Source organism: Drosophila montana, unplaced genomic scaffold (genome assembly GCF_035044405.1).
Source record: "Drosophila montana isolate Dmon_TW-CO22-7 unplaced genomic scaffold, ASM3504440v1 contig_1_1, whole genome shotgun sequence".
Taxonomy (NCBI): Eukaryota; Metazoa; Arthropoda; class Insecta; order Diptera; family Drosophilidae; genus Drosophila; species Drosophila montana.
In genome coordinates, this window is record NW_026996920.1 from 1,189,813 (window position 1) to 1,204,970 (window position 15,158).

General features: G+C 39.4%; 6 protein-coding genes and 1 long non-coding RNA gene across 7 annotated transcripts; 4 read left to right on the top strand and 3 right to left on the bottom strand.

Annotated features, from left to right (window-relative positions):
- The first annotated feature begins 336 nt into the window (after positions 1-336).
- Positions 337-1,316, top strand: LOC135426278 (rab-like protein 3). The gene is made up of 2 exons (XM_064679313.1): positions 337-491; positions 556-1,316. The coding sequence occupies exons 1-2, from the start codon at positions 431-433 to the stop codon at positions 1,239-1,241; spliced, it is 747 nt and encodes a 248-aa protein (XP_064535383.1). The 5' UTR covers positions 337-430; the 3' UTR covers positions 1,242-1,316.
- On the bottom strand, positions 1,249-2,047 carry HINT1 (histidine triad nucleotide binding protein 1). The gene is made up of 3 exons (XM_064679314.1): positions 1,894-2,047; positions 1,687-1,828; positions 1,249-1,625 (listed from the first exon to the last, which is right to left on the bottom strand). Exons 1-3 carry the CDS (start codon positions 1,932-1,934, stop codon positions 1,356-1,358), a joined length of 453 nt encoding a protein of 150 aa, XP_064535384.1. The 5' UTR covers positions 1,935-2,047; the 3' UTR covers positions 1,249-1,355.
- A 224-nt stretch (positions 2,048-2,271) lies between these two features.
- osi (orsai) lies at positions 2,272-3,031 on the top strand. The gene is made up of 2 exons (XM_064679315.1): positions 2,272-2,432; positions 2,571-3,031. The coding sequence occupies exons 1-2, from the start codon at positions 2,391-2,393 to the stop codon at positions 2,805-2,807; spliced, it is 279 nt and encodes a 92-aa protein (XP_064535385.1). The 5' UTR covers positions 2,272-2,390; the 3' UTR covers positions 2,808-3,031.
- A 2,128-nt stretch (positions 3,032-5,159) lies between these two features.
- Positions 5,160-11,674, bottom strand: LOC135426195 (carbohydrate sulfotransferase 11). The gene is made up of 3 exons (XM_064679207.1): positions 11,393-11,674; positions 5,524-5,995; positions 5,160-5,461 (listed from the first exon to the last, which is right to left on the bottom strand). The coding sequence occupies exons 1-3, from the start codon at positions 11,672-11,674 to the stop codon at positions 5,232-5,234; spliced, it is 984 nt and encodes a 327-aa protein (XP_064535277.1). The 3' UTR covers positions 5,160-5,231.
- On the top strand, positions 10,303-11,211 carry LOC135426201 (uncharacterized). Its single transcript, XR_010435872.1, has 3 exons — positions 10,303-10,642; positions 10,707-10,972; positions 11,137-11,211. It is a non-coding gene; the product is annotated as an uncharacterized LOC135426201 (long non-coding RNA).
- LOC135426196 (uncharacterized) lies at positions 11,635-14,173 on the bottom strand. The gene is made up of 4 exons (XM_064679208.1): positions 14,086-14,173; positions 13,547-13,921; positions 13,204-13,275; positions 11,635-12,181 (listed from the first exon to the last, which is right to left on the bottom strand). The coding sequence occupies exons 2-4, from the start codon at positions 13,853-13,855 to the stop codon at positions 11,765-11,767; spliced, it is 798 nt and encodes a 265-aa protein (XP_064535278.1). The 5' UTR covers positions 13,856-13,921; positions 14,086-14,173; the 3' UTR covers positions 11,635-11,764.
- Positions 14,174-14,314: 141 nt separating this feature from the next.
- LOC135426197 (mitochondrial pyruvate carrier 2-like) lies at positions 14,315-15,052 on the top strand. The gene is made up of 3 exons (XM_064679209.1): positions 14,315-14,532; positions 14,592-14,632; positions 14,704-15,052. The coding sequence occupies exons 1-3, from the start codon at positions 14,427-14,429 to the stop codon at positions 14,980-14,982; spliced, it is 426 nt and encodes a 141-aa protein (XP_064535279.1). The 5' UTR covers positions 14,315-14,426; the 3' UTR covers positions 14,983-15,052.
- Positions 15,053-15,158: the final 106 nt, after the last annotated feature.

Consider the following 15,158-nt stretch of genomic DNA (forward strand, 5'->3'; position numbering starts at 1 on the left):
ATTTGGTTTTATTTCACGATAATCATAAATTCAAGTTCCGCGCCAACTTGCAGGCTTGCATTGCAATACAGAACTGTAAACGAAGGTGTAGCGCAATGGCAGTCAAACTTTGACGTCACGATCGCCCAATTTTGTGCTTTAGAATGCAAATGATATCCGAAAAAAGTCACATACATTTTAACTGTAAACAACATTTAATATTATCTTTAACAAATCGGTCATTTTTAAATTGTTTTCTAATACGATCGAAAGCGAACTGCGATAAATCGAGATGTTAAGCAGAATTTCGATATTTCTTGGGCGAAAGCGCCAAACTTTTTTCCCAATTAAATTTAGAATACGATCGAAGTTGGCTTGTTTTGCGCAAATATTTGACAGCACCCAGGCATGTTATATATTTACAATACAACTCAAGTCAATTGGAGCAACAATGGCGCAACAAACAATTAAACACGTCTCCACAGCTCGCATATTGCTGCTCGGCCAAGCAGGTGGGTAACTCTCTCTCTCACTCAATATATAGAATCCGATAATCGAACGTCGTTATTTTCGCAGGCGTTGGTAAGTCCCGGCTGACAGATCTGCTGGCCAGAAGCGTTGACACGCCCACGCCCTCCACTAGGAGCGTCGGCGACGTCTGGTGGAATGTGCAGGTGCGCCTGCACGAGTATCCCTGTAATAAGGGTATGCCCCCGACACCAGAGTGGACATCGTCCTCGTCGCCCAGCTCCTCGCACAGCTCAGAGCGCTTTGGCTCCTCGTGTAAGCTGTTTCGGCGCAGGGCGGAGGCCGCGTGTGACATGATCCCATATTTTGTGGAATTTTACGATTTAAAGAGCTCGATGCGAATGCCGCGCGAGCATAGGAATCGTCTCTTTCGCAACATCGATGGCATTATATTAGTGTACGATCTTTTAGATATGAGCTCGCATGACAATTTGCATGATTTGCTGTATCATCCATTGCGCCAGATCTGTCGGCATCGCCACAGACGGCTCCGGCCCATATTAAAACGTCGCCACGTGCCCATCCTAGTGGTGGGTACCAAACTGGATATGTTGAAAACGCGCCGGCTACGTCGCTCGGGTGGCATTGCCGGCCAATTGGGTGCAGATGAGATATTACTCAATTGCTTGGACCCCGATAGCTTGGCCGAGAAATCTCGCAACGAGGGCAAACTGCGAAAATTTCTCGACAATGCCGTCGACTTCAAGCAATACTTTCCATCCAGACGCTACTGAATCTACATTGCTTTTATCTGTATATTTTGTACATTCTGTTTTATAGTTTTAATAAGGTGTATTTATTTCTTTAAATTGTTTATCTTGTTTGCTTTAAGGCGGCCATTTAAGCTCTTACCCAGGTGGCCACTGCATTTGGCGGCCGCCCAGGAAGTGCAAATGTAAATGGTAAACGGACTGGGCGCCATGTTGCCCGTTATTGATGACCACGCGGTAGCCCTTCTCCAGACCCAGTTCCTTGGCCACTTTGCGGCCCACCAGCATCAGATGGCCCAAGAGATCGGCGTCTCCATCCTCGGCCGTAGAAAGCTGCGCAATTGGCTTGCGCGGTATAACCAGAAAATGGGTGGGCGCCTGGGGCGCAACATCATTAAATGCCACACACTAAACAAGATAAGTTCAATTAAGATAATTGAATAGACAAAATGTGCACTTTGTACCGGACCTTCTCGTCTTCGTAAATAAATTTGCATGGAATCTCCTTGCGTAAAATCTTGCCAAAAATAGTGTCTTCGGATGCCGCTGCGCTCTGCGCCTTCTCTACCTCACTTGCCATTCTCGCGCAGGTAGTTGAAATGCTGCGATAACTATGAAATTCAGGATGAAAGAAATAAATTAATAAAAATAATTTCCTTTTATTTTGCGTACTTACCGAAATAGGCCTCCTAAATTCCGGCCGGCTGACACGAACATTGATAAGAGTGCTGCCAACTGAAGTCCAGTCGATACTTATCAGCGTGCATTATCGAAACTACAAGGTTTCTTTTACCAGGAAAACTATCGTTATGTCAATTACGTCATAAGTGACATGCACATCTTGTCGTCAATCAAATAGTGATAAATCCTCAAAGATATGTGACATTTAATGATGAATCGAGTTTTTTTTTTAACTAATGCAATTAAAAACAATACAAAAACCCACAAACATTTTGAAATTGTTGATAATCATTGCAAGGCGCTGCCAACTTATGCTGACCCTAACTATCGATTACAACAAATGGAGATACGCAATTTTTCGGTAATATAAACGGTCACACGACAACCTTCGGCATTGGTCATCTGCGCAGCGAGTATAAAGCAACAAAATATATAAAGATTTAGTTTATATATTGCATTTAACAGTTATACAAATACCTTTCATTACTGGTGATGTCAGGGCTGCGCTCCAAAGTTATCACTCTCTACAAGCACGTAAGTATATTTGCTAATGCATATGCCACTTATTGTCTGAACCACGTGCAAGTGCACTGTAACAGCAGCAGCATCAGCTTTAGGCAAGGGGGCCGGTGAAGGGGCATCGATACTAAGATTGCGTAAATTTCATTGCAGTTACAATACCTGGGTCGTGACTACCCTGGCCTGAATGGGCCGCAAAAGTTTCGCAAGCAAATTCACGATGCGTTCATAAAGAATAAGGATGAGCGCGATCCCAAAAAGATTGTCGCTCTGCTGGCACAGGGACGATACCTCGCCAAGGAGGTGGAGGCGTTGTACTCGCTGAAGAAATATCGCAGCGTAAAACAGCGCTACAGCTGCAATGAAATGCAAAGCGGAAATGCGAATTGAAGGACTGAAACAGAAACGAGAATATGATACATGAACGCCTTTTGTTTTTATTATAATTGAGAAAACGAAACCAAATGTACACCCCACACCCACACACACACAGAAACCAGCACACATGCAAATATTAATTGTTATTTTCGAATGTCTTGTCAATGTTTAACTTTAAGTTATTGTTGAATAAAAGAGCAACAGTCATTGGATAAGCAAAAAGAAACACACAAAAACATTGACAAATTATCTGACAACCTTGAATGATCGTGGGGGCATGTTGTCGATAAAAGCCGTTGGATACACTTGCCAAATTATGACCACGGGTTGATGGTCGCCCATGCAAATGCGTTTGCCGTCGGCGCCTGAACCATGTTGACAAAATTGCGTATTTAAATTCGTTTGAACGTTGATCATCTGTCTACGTTGTCCCCGTCCATGTGTTGGTGATAAACAAATCTGACGCCGCTGTCAACGGATTGAGCTTTTTCATACACTTGCCGAACAGCATGCAAACTATTTCAAGCTATTTGATACATACAGTAGATAAGAATGCCATACATGCTTTCACACACATATAAAATCAATCGTTATCACAAATAAATACATTTAGTAATCCATTTGATGGAACAATAATGGTATTAGACAATCGGGGGTAAAGTCCCGTCAACTACCGCACTAACCAAACCCAACCTAACCTAGGCAATCTTATCGTAGTGAATGTATCATTAAGTCATACTATAAGACATTATAAACTCCAGTCTACCGACGAGTGTATTATCTCGTTTTATTCATTCATAGAAGTGTTTAACATGGATTAACTCCTGAAATCCATTCAAACCTGTTTTTTGTTTTCTAAAAATAGTAGTTAAATATATATATTATTAAACTCTTAAGTAAATATTAATGAACCCCCTAGATTCGAAAAAAAACAAGAAACGTTATTGACAGGGTATGCAGGCATCGGTGTAGCAAAGAAAGAACTGTTTCTCGTGTTTTGCTGTCGCAAAATGTTGAAGCTTTCGCGAAATTGTAAGGGCAAGAAATTTAATCTTAACGCTTGTCAATGATCGTGGAATGTTATTATAAAAAACATTTATCACGTCACGTATACGTATACCCCAGCTGATAAGGGAGTTCATTGATGCCAAGCAAAAATAATTATAATCATTTATGCATCAAAACAAGGTACCATATTAAACTGTAAACAGCCATCGACTTCTAAATACCCCATGTCAGGGCTCGTGAAGCTGCCTAATACAGCGTCGAAAAGTATCTCGATTATTGTGTTCTAGGATTGTAAGATCAAAGCTATGCTTTTAAAACTTTGCCATTAAAACGAACTTTTAAAATAAAAGAATACTATATACTTTGTGTACAGAGTATACAAATATAAGCATAATACCCTTAAAGACATTTCTCTTTGGGGAACTGTGTACCTCTTAAATGCTAAGATCCGTTGATATCTCGAAAAACAGAATATTTGGCCAAACAAAGCGCATTTTTCAACCGATTCTTCCTATAGTTCTATGTTATATAGTTGTGCGATATTAAAAGGATTGGGCTCATATGTAAAACAAAAAAGTTGTTCTTACAAGGACTTAAATTTCAACAGCTATATGATACAGTGGTCTGATATCAATAGGATTTAGCATTTATATGAGGAGGAAGTGAAACGAATAAATGCCAAGTTTGGTTTATATATCTTGATAAACAAAGAAGTTTTTCCGGCACATATAAGACGACAGCTTTAAAAGTGAGACTAATTCGCGTAGAAATATGTTAATGTATGTATAGCGATATAAAATACTCTAATATATCAAAAGGAAATATTATTAGATTTCTAAACAAATCCTTAAACTAGAATGTCAAGTATATAAATATATAAATATCCAAAATTTAATCACGCTACAAACTCGTGTATTTACATAACTTCTTAAGATCTTATACACATAACTAATATAAAATATAAACTTCATAATTAAATTAATATTTTTGGAATAGTTGTAACATTTAATTATTATATAACTAATAATGACAACTTGAAGATACTATATGAAGGGGATAAAATTGATAAACGTGGAATAAAAATATTTACGTATAAGAGAAACATATAAACACATAATTGCCGAACACATTAGAATACAAATTCATTTATGTATATGTCGTAGAATGATATTTGAGTTATTTCTTTGTTATATATAACATAAAACCTCCTTATATTGTATTATTTATAATATACTAAGCTAATATTCGCATGCCGCTGAATTAAAAATTAATTTTACAATTACAAAACTATTAGCAAGTATCTGTTAAACTAAATATTACTAAAATCACAAAGATTTCCAGGGGAAAGCGTCATGGTCACAGTATAATTGATTCGGATGCTACAAATCACTTTTATAAATACATATAACATATATATTTAGTAAGTAATCAGCCGAATTCAAAGCCTAGAACATCATCCATGCCATAGTCAAACAGACGAAAGTCCTCCTCATAGATTTCGTACAGATGCCGTATAGCGCCAATGGGCAGCGGATCAAAATAATTGCGCAGATTGGCGCGCGTGCTGGACGGCTTGTGGCCAGTGGGGAATGTCAGGTTCTTGGCACCCGCCAGATACAGCGCCAAGGCGGAGTCATCCAGTAAGGTGTCGTATTTACCTGGAAGGGAAATATGATTGTTTAGAAAATGTGTCATCTGAGCGTTCCATCATGTGACTTACCCACAACGTTGTACTTCATGACACAGGGATTGCACAGCTTGGCAATGACCTCCCAGTGTTCGTTGTAGTCCGTTTGGTTTGTGCGACTGAGCTCCGGCGTTAGCAAGTACTGTACAAACTCGCCGAACTGAACATCGTTGCCCTGATTTAGGGACTCGTTGCTAGCACCGGGGCGCAGCTCCCGCACAATCTGTCGACCCACACGGGACTGAAAGTACCGTGCGCTGGGCGAACCGCCCTCCAGCTTATTGCGATACGCGGAGAGCAGCCGCTCAAATGGATGCCGCACCAGAATAAAGCGTGTGTATTCTTCGCTGAGCACCTGGGCGCGCTCCTCCTCGCTCAGATCGTAGAACTTGGTGAACATGCCCACCGAATGCGCCAGCGAGCCAGGTATCTGCAGCGGATCCGTGCCATTCTGCCACTTGCCCGTCAAGAGCATCAGCACCCGTTTCCAGTTTGTGCAGGCCACCTACACGAGCGAAAGGAAGAATCGGGGAAATAAAACATTTTGTTTAGTTCAAGTTCGCTTGCAATTTTAACTAAATAAACAATAATACGAATGAGGCCACAAAATGTATTTTCTGGTTTTCCTATGAATTATGTTTACCGCTGAACAAGAAGAACATTAAAATGTTGCCTGTCAGTGATTCAGAATTTGGGGTCTATCTATTTGAAAGGAATTCTTTTGAAATCAAATTAACGATAAGCCCGTCGAGCACTAGCACGGATTCCATATCTCAACATAACAAGTGGGTATTTTTTATTATCGATATAACCATGTCAGGGCTTGAGGAGATATTTCCAGTAATGAATATATATATATTGATGTAAAAGATAGGTGGAAGCTATCTCTATAAGATAGCGGACAAAGGATATGTTCGAAAAAAAAAATATATATATATAAATCTGGTTTTCATTATAATTATAGACAGCTGACAAGCAAATCGGGCAATATTCAGCAAGTAACAATTCGAAAACCTGTTTTATTTTTGCTTAGCTTCCGCTCCCTCAACTTATTTATATATGCATGCAATTTGTCATAAACAAAAAGCCGGCAACAAGATATATAATGTACAGGTAGATATGATTACAAAATACTTTTTCAATTGGAATTTGAGCCGACTGTGCAAAATGAGTTAAACTTAAATTATAGAAAGTAAATAAAGAGCAAGCAGAGGGAAATGTGCAAAGGCTAGATGGTATTTTTTATTATGATGAAAATAAAAATATAATTGCAGCCAATGCGATCTACTCTTGACTCAGATGCTCAGCTAAAACACAATTTCTCTTAGCTGCCAATGCTAATGAATTGCAATTTACGGCAAGATTTATGTTTAGAAAAAAATGCGGTTTAATTGCTGCATGCGAGTATTTCAAAGCACGCGGAGAGGCGGCCACTTAGCGAATCAACTATAACTAAGCAGCCACAATTACAGCAACAACAAATCAACTAGCCATATAAACATTTCGCTTAGGCTGGGCAGCCCGACCGACCGACAATGTCGAGTGTAATTAAACGCTACAAAAACATTTCAAATCACAAAAACAAACAATTTTCGTATACACAACACACAGGAAAAACTACGGACCAAGTGCTGCTGCTGCTGCCACAGTGGTGCGCAGCCTGCCACGGGCCATCAGGCTACACTTGAGCGATGTCAAGTTGTCAGATAAAAGTCAAATATCCACCTGAACAAAACATATTGAAACTCTGCAGAAAAAAATATAGCTGCGGAAATTAAACATTGTCGGTGGTTTAGTTTACGGTTCGAACCAAGGCAGTTCTTGCCTGGAAAGGTTCGGTTCAGCTATTCTTAAACAAATAACTTGGTTTAGACTTCGGTTTATGGTGAAAATATATTGGGAATCCGGACTTGAGCCTGTTCTTTCAAATCTAGAAGATTTAGAAGCCTTGATTAAAACCAACATCCTGCCTTAAGGTTCGGTTCGTAAACTGAACTTTATACTTCTGTTAACCAAGATTTGGGTTCGAACCGGTCGCAATCTATTATATATTACATTTTATATATTTACATATTAAGAACTAACAACTTTTTGTTAGAGCTTGTCGAAAGCTTAAAAAATATGATCTTAAGCCAAACTGTATTCTTGGAAATCGAAGGTTTGGTTCAGGTTTTGGTTCGGCTGTTCTTTATGCAACTAATCGTGTTTAAGTTTTGGTTTCTGGTTTTTAGTTAGCTCAAATCCGGCTGCTACGTTTGTGTTTATCAATAGACCGCGATCCACTGTGCATGCCACAGGTAACAACGAATCGCGGCAAAGGTTCAGGTTCAGCGTTTTTCGAACACAATGCGCATACGTTAAAATTATTTGCAATACGCAAGCGATCATAAAATACAATTTTACACAATTTCTTTGGGCTATAAAAGGCACATTAAGCACTACACGCGATGGTCGCATAAAAACGCTCAGCTCTTCACTGACAGAGGAGTGGACAGTGGGGTTAATAGCACACGTAAACGTCTTCGTGGAACGCGGTCAAGCAGAAGCGCGCTACGTTTTACCCAAAGGAATGCCCCCCCTCAACGCAAGCTGAGATCTCTTAACTACGCCCCTGTCCAGTAGTAACTGATAAAAGCAAAAAGAAATGATCGCGAGCATGTCATACAACACGATACACCCACTCCGGCAATCGATTCGTACCGCGATTGTCAATGCGACAGGTGAACGCGGTGGTCTTTCAAATATAGCTTCCACATTTTCACCATACACTGTTGCCAACCTCATAGCGAAGTACTCATTAATTAGCTAATTGAAACACGATCTGTGATAATGAGACCTATTCTTAGCTATTTTGTTTGGTGCTATATGGACTTTAAGCCTTGTCGGGGGTATTATAATGTGTAATGCATTGAAGAAAAGGTCGGCTTTCCATAAAGTATATATCCATGATCAGTATCAACAGCCGAGTTGATATAGTCATGCCAGTCCTCCTTTATGTTACAGGCAGTACATATGTCGGAACGGGCCGGATCAAATTACTTTATCGTATAGTCAAAAAGAAATTCTTTGAATACAAAATTATCTTGAGCACACGATGAGCAATATCGTATGAATATCGGACTACTACAAAGCTCTGTACGAGGAATGAATCAAAAAATGAGTATGGAATATTTGTCTTCTTTTTAACTTCTTATTAACCTAAATTATCTGCTTAGCTGTACAGAATCTAACTAATATATTATATGACTCCTATAGGAACAATCGATCGTAAGGAAAGCTTTTGTATATGACTGTAAGGGTAAATTATCATCGGCATGCCGAAGGTATATTTATCGTGTTTATCCCTAGTTTTAAGTCAAACTAATTTTAAGTCCCTACGCTTACCTCCTCGGTAGTAGCATAAAATTGTTTTTAAAGCGATCTAACATTATTTCCTACTGGATAAGTTCCCTCTTTGTAACCTTTCAAGATGTTCTCTTATTTGTAGAGCATATTTAAAGGTGCATATCATAAGTTCGATTTTTATTATTAACAGAACGACACAAGAATGTCAGAAACTCAATTTGAGCAACAATTCTAACATAAAGAAGTTTCTCGTTTACATACATACAGCCCATACAGCTCCAAAATGTAGAGTAAACAAGGTGTCGAACTCACAAAGTGGCGCCACAATCAAGAGGCATACGTCATGGCACGGCATGGCCCATTGGCATTACTCAACAGCCGCAATCTGAGCATACCCCTCACTCCACCACAACCAAAAAAAAAGAGCTCATTATGTTGGGCGAGGGTTCAAAGTGCGTCGGACACATGAAACACAACGCTATTTATATGCCGCACCTTCGACAGGTGAGCAATTCAGTTCTGTTGGCTGGTTAATCTAATCAAATAGTTCGTCTAATACTATATCATAAGTCGGTATTTGATAGCAGCGGCAAGTGGAGGAAATGGTTTTTGGTTTTTGTGTTTTTTTGAGAATTCCACATTCTGCTAAATTTCCTTCAATTGAATTAGCTTAGTTAAGGTCTAGATTCATATCGAGTGGGTTATTTAAATCGAAATTTAATTAATAAAGGCAAAAACTTTGATATTCCCCAGTGGACGTCATTAAATGGGCCCATTAAATTCGCGCAGATAAGCAAACAAATTGTGAAAAAGTGTATCTCAATTAGAATATTTGCTGATTTAAACAAAGTGCCTGGCTTATCGATCAGACGGGACGGCAGACAGTCGCGAAGACAAGCACTTCGGCATTCGATCTGACACACTCAGAGACAGCTCTCGTGTGTTTTTGAACCCATGCAAATTGCTCGGCAATTCTACAACAAATTACAAAACACTGATTATAATAACTTATAATTGTCAGGCGCTCCACTAAAACGCAATTTGCATATATGGAGAATATAAGGTGAACTCGACCTCAGATATACTCTGTAAACTGTTAAGGGTAAGCTGTGTGGGGGATTAAATTGATTCGGGTTTTTTGAATTCTGAGTATCTTTCAGAACTGATCCACATACAAGACCTCAGTTTAAGTATGCCCTCTTATTTATTGATTAAAAATGTATAAGGAACTCTAAAGTACTCTAAAGTAAACTATAAATACAATAGATCATATATTTATTTTATCAAATTTAAATCCTTGAATAAACCAATTTTGCAGAAATTAAAATCTGAGCTGCATCTGAAAGCGCAGCAGACACTGCATTCGTATATTTTGAAAACGACATGCAAGTGCGGATTATACCCAGTCGAAACTTAGTTTACAAGGTATATAAATGCATTTATGGCTATATAATTTATAATTGCACAGAAATTTATAGAAGGTTATGTGGTTATCTACGCCAGTACTATGGAAATTGGCCTCAATAACAGACATGGCGTCGAATTGCCAAGCAAATCAAAGATTGACATAGTCTCTTGATAAGCCTACCAAGTGGTGCGGGATTAAGACTAGCAATCAGCTTGTACTACTTGTAGTCAGTCTTGTTGTCTGGTTAAACTCGTCTGGTGAAAGCAACACAATCACACATAATCGATTCAACAATTATCATGCCACATGTGGCAAGAATAAACAACAGTCCAACAATGTTGGGGGCCGGTCTGAGCTGTTGTGGTTGCTGTGGCGCTGCCTCTGGGGGGAGCATCAAATGTCAGCAGGCCAGTAAAAGAGAAAACGTGGAGCAAAAAATAAAACAAGTTTATTTCATGTACAGATGAGAGGCATTTCACAAAGGGTCGCACCACGCTGGACGGCCGCAAGCGGAAGGGAGCAAAACCACACATGGCGAAACGCGCAGTCAGAATAGAACAAATATAAAGTGTTTTCTAGTTGGCAATGCGCGACCAAGAGATACCCTGTACCCAGGCCGTCAATTTGCTGATCTACAGATAAACAAAAAGGCGCACGCGTCTTCCCGTGTTCCTGGCTGTGCATTTTGGGGAAATGGGAGAAGTATCCAATGAACTATTTATAAACTGAGTAAGTCATACAAAAATCTACATATCCTTTTCGTTTTTGCTCTTGTAATCTCCTAGTTATGCCTAAGATATCTTGTTTCACAATCGATTTTATGTAATAGGGGAAATATCGAAAAGACAATGCGTATATTCTTATTTGTCTATTATTCTGTCTAACTCTTATAGTTTCCGATATTCAAGCTCGTACTGACGCACAGACGGTCATGTCCTGATCTGCTCTGGCACTTTTTAAGATCAAAGTATTTTCTGTCTGTTAAATAAAATTGCACTAAACTATTATACCCCTTTTATGCAGTTTCAATTGACACAGGGTATAAAAATAAAATTCTGAAAATTTCGGTTTCAGTCAGAAAAGTTTTGTGTTCAAAGCTGACGCAGCGAAATTTGAATAGGTTGAATAAGTATATGGAGAAGTAAGTACCTTGGGCACATAGCAGTAGAGCAGCTTGTGCTCCTTATCCACAATCATGTGATCCATTTGTAGCTCGGTAAGATCATCCACAGTTTGCCTGTTGGCATCCAACAGTTCACACTGTCGCTGCATGAACTCCTGACGCTGTATGTTGATCGTTTGAGTGAGCTCCAGGCTATGTTTGGTAATCTTGACATTGTTGTTGTTGCCATCCTCAAAAGCGGCAGCTGCCAAGAGCCGCACAAAAGTGTAAAGCAGCAGAATGCCAAAAATTTGTACATTTTGATTCATTATGGTCTCATAAAGCTCTGGTTTTGGGCAAGCTTATAGTTCAGGTTGTTGTTCATTTGGCAACTTTAAGAATTTCCTTTTTATTTCTTTTTAGCTCTGCCGCCGGCGACCGAAATACTTGACGCGATGCACAAACTTCAAGTTAGCCCCGTTCTCAATGCCCAGCGCCGTTAGAGTCGCGCGTCCGTTGTCAACGTTGTCATCGATCGGCTGATTGGTGTCCACGTTGAACAGTGCAAAGCAGCGCCATAGAAACCGCCAAGAGACAAGCGCGCGATGTTGGTGCCCGTTGCGCAGCGCCGAGTTAACTAATTCGCCACTGGAGCGCGGCATGGCTTCAGCTCCAGCAGATCCCACAACCTGTTGTCGGTCACTATCTTCGGCCCGGCCAGCAGCGTCTTCGGCTACCCCACGAAGTTGTTCGCGCTGTCTTCGTTTCAGTTGAGCGCACGAGATCGTGGCGATCGCTTTTTTCAGTTGGGCAATCGTCGGAGAGCGCTGATGGAGCTGAAATATCAATGAAAATGCAGAGTGTGAGAATTAGAGAATGTGAGAATTTTAGAGTTGTGGATTAAGAGTACAGCAAATTTAAGAGCTGGTTAAGCATAAGTAAACACTCTGATATATTTACATACAATATGGCTATATTAAAGGAATAAGATACGGTAATAATTAAGCATTTTTTCTTCATGAAATAATTCTCCTGTTTAGGACTCTCCTTTGCTATATTCCTTCGTAGCTGTCGTCGGCATGAACCCTATCTTTATTTGAATAATTTAGAAGTCTTCAACAATTGTGTCGCGAAAAAAGATACCCGTTGAATTCATGTTGGAACACTCATATATCTGTTATAGGAACTACTAATTGAAAAAATGCAAATAAGCTTTAAACATTATATATATAATTATATGGAAAAATGCATTAATATCGGAATGAAATTTTTAGGAACTTAATTTTGGATAACTTAATAAATGTATATGTTATGGCGATGGTAGAGACCGAAGATATACCACAATATAAAAGAATTCTTATTCAAATTATAAAAAAAAATTCAAATTCTGTAGACCACATGAAGCTGCAAGAATTTCTCTCTCTTCTCCTTTTAATTCTTATTTTCATTGTTCCACTTTTCAAATGACGCTATTTGCATGAAAATAAAATAGTGTTTACATTGACAGCGGAAATTTCACTAGCGTCTACAAAAGAACCTTGCGAATTGGACATTAATCAAATTGATGGATCGAAAACGGCTACATATATATGTATGTATGTATATGCATATTCAATTGAATGGCAATCGGGTGCAAACAGCTGCGCGCAAGGTAGCTGGGAGTTGTGGGGTCAATTGAGAGCTTCCGATTCTGAACAGCCGACCAGTGTTGCCAACTGCCGCTTCAAATAAGTAACGGAATCCAATTAAAAACAGCTTCGCGAATGTAAAAATATTATTTTTTAAATAATAAAATTAGAACTGTGCGGCTGACGTTCTGCGAAAATACCTAAATTTAGATAAAAAATAGCTGCATTACCTCAATGTCGAGCGTGCTAAGTCCGTCGCGTTGCACGTGGATCGATGTCGCACGGCCCTCTGCTTTGGCAATCTGTAATTATGAAATATACATAGAACAGTTAACGGTAACATCAGCTGCCATAACATTTGTTCTGGCTATCAATTAACAGCTTCACCGGAGTAGGTCACCCAACAATGGATTGTGACGAAAACGAGGCAGCGTGCTAATTGAGTTGCCGATCGGAGAGTAAGGTGGCGCTAGTTGCGCGAATATTGTGACGTCACGGGATCACAATTTGTGCTCTGAGATTGCTGCTTGCTAAGCACCACCTTAATGTTCGTTTCTCTTGCTGTTCACTTACCTGGCCTAAAAGTTCAGCTGCTGTGGGATCGTGGGGCACATCTCCCAGCTCTTCGAACTCAGACAAAATCTGCCGTAATTCCTGGGAGCTGGCGGCTAATATTGCATTATGCTCCGCTCGCTCAAAATCGTTTCCTAAGCGGTCTAAAATTGCTCTAGATTTGGCGAGTTGTTTGCGTTTTGGTTGTCGCTGTTGCATGCCCGCCAAGTTGCGCGCCTCTCTAATTGCTTTCCTCTGCAAATTAATGGGCATTCTCTTCAACCTCCTGCGATTAACCGCAATTTGACGTCGTTCTCGTAATAACTCCATTTTACTGGTTAAATCAGATTACAGCAAAAGCAAAAGCTGCAGTAATTTTAAGTCTTTCTATATAATCTAAATAATAGCATATATTAGAAAGAACACTACACAAATCACAACACTTCAATTAACTTTAAAATTTCAATAGCGTCTGGTCATTCACACGTTGCGTTCACAAGCAAACAGCTGTTCGGAATCTGAGTGTGACCAAACAACAAATCATTTTATTCACCACTTACTCAATTTGTTCGCAAGCACTCAATTCCGCGTAAACGTTGCTCGAATTTGCGTTTCAAAAAGGTTTAGTCAATTGAATTCAAACAAAAATAAAAAATGTAATAATTATATGTTAAGCCGCACACACATAATCACGCTTGAGCTTAAACATCTGGTTTCGGTGTCGTCAAAAAGCAATCCAAGTAGGACTATTCACTCAGAGAACTATCTGAACTGCCATGTATATATAATATTTTATTATTTTGTCGTATATGTAGCCGACATGGTGTAGTGTTTATCAATTTAGGCCTTTTCAAAATTCAAACAAAACAAATAAACTATAGCATTTTTATATATTGATATCATGTCGAAAGGAAAGGGACCTCTCTCATTACTCTACAACGGTATTATCAATGCCGTTGATCAAGTGGTACCTAAAGGCGCGCGCCCATTTTGGGAATCACCGGCAGGTGCGTGCACTCATTGCTTACAAATAGTTAATTTCGTATTTAATGTCTTTGTCATTTAGGTCCAAAGACTGTGTTCTTCTGGGCACCTCTGGGCAAGTGGGTGAGTTAGACGATGATTGATCGATTTATTTAATAAAGAGAAGTGTATATGTGTTATGTTATTCGATTTAGGGTCTAGTGCTTGCTGGAATTGGAGATCTTGTAAAACGACCGCCTCAAAATGTGTCCCTCAATCAGTCGGGCGTGCTCGCGCTCACCGGACTAATTTGGTCCCGCTATTCGGTTGTCATTATACCCAAAAACTACAGTCTGCTGTCAGTCAATATAGTTGTACTTTTAACACAGGGCTTTTTAGTTGCCAAACATCTGAAATGGCGAAGTGAAAATGCAAAAAATGTTGTATTCTACCATCCGCACCATTTTATACCATTTAGTGACGACTGGTGGTAGCCATGGAAGATTGGTGCGTTTTTAATAAAAACGACCACAGAAGGGAAAATAAAATAATTATATATATATACTTGAGTTATGGTTTTACTTTTGCCCTTTGCTTGGAAGTTTTCTTAGCTTTACCTTTTAGTTACAAAGTCTATCAATATTCAAGCTTATCACGTCTGCCATGAATT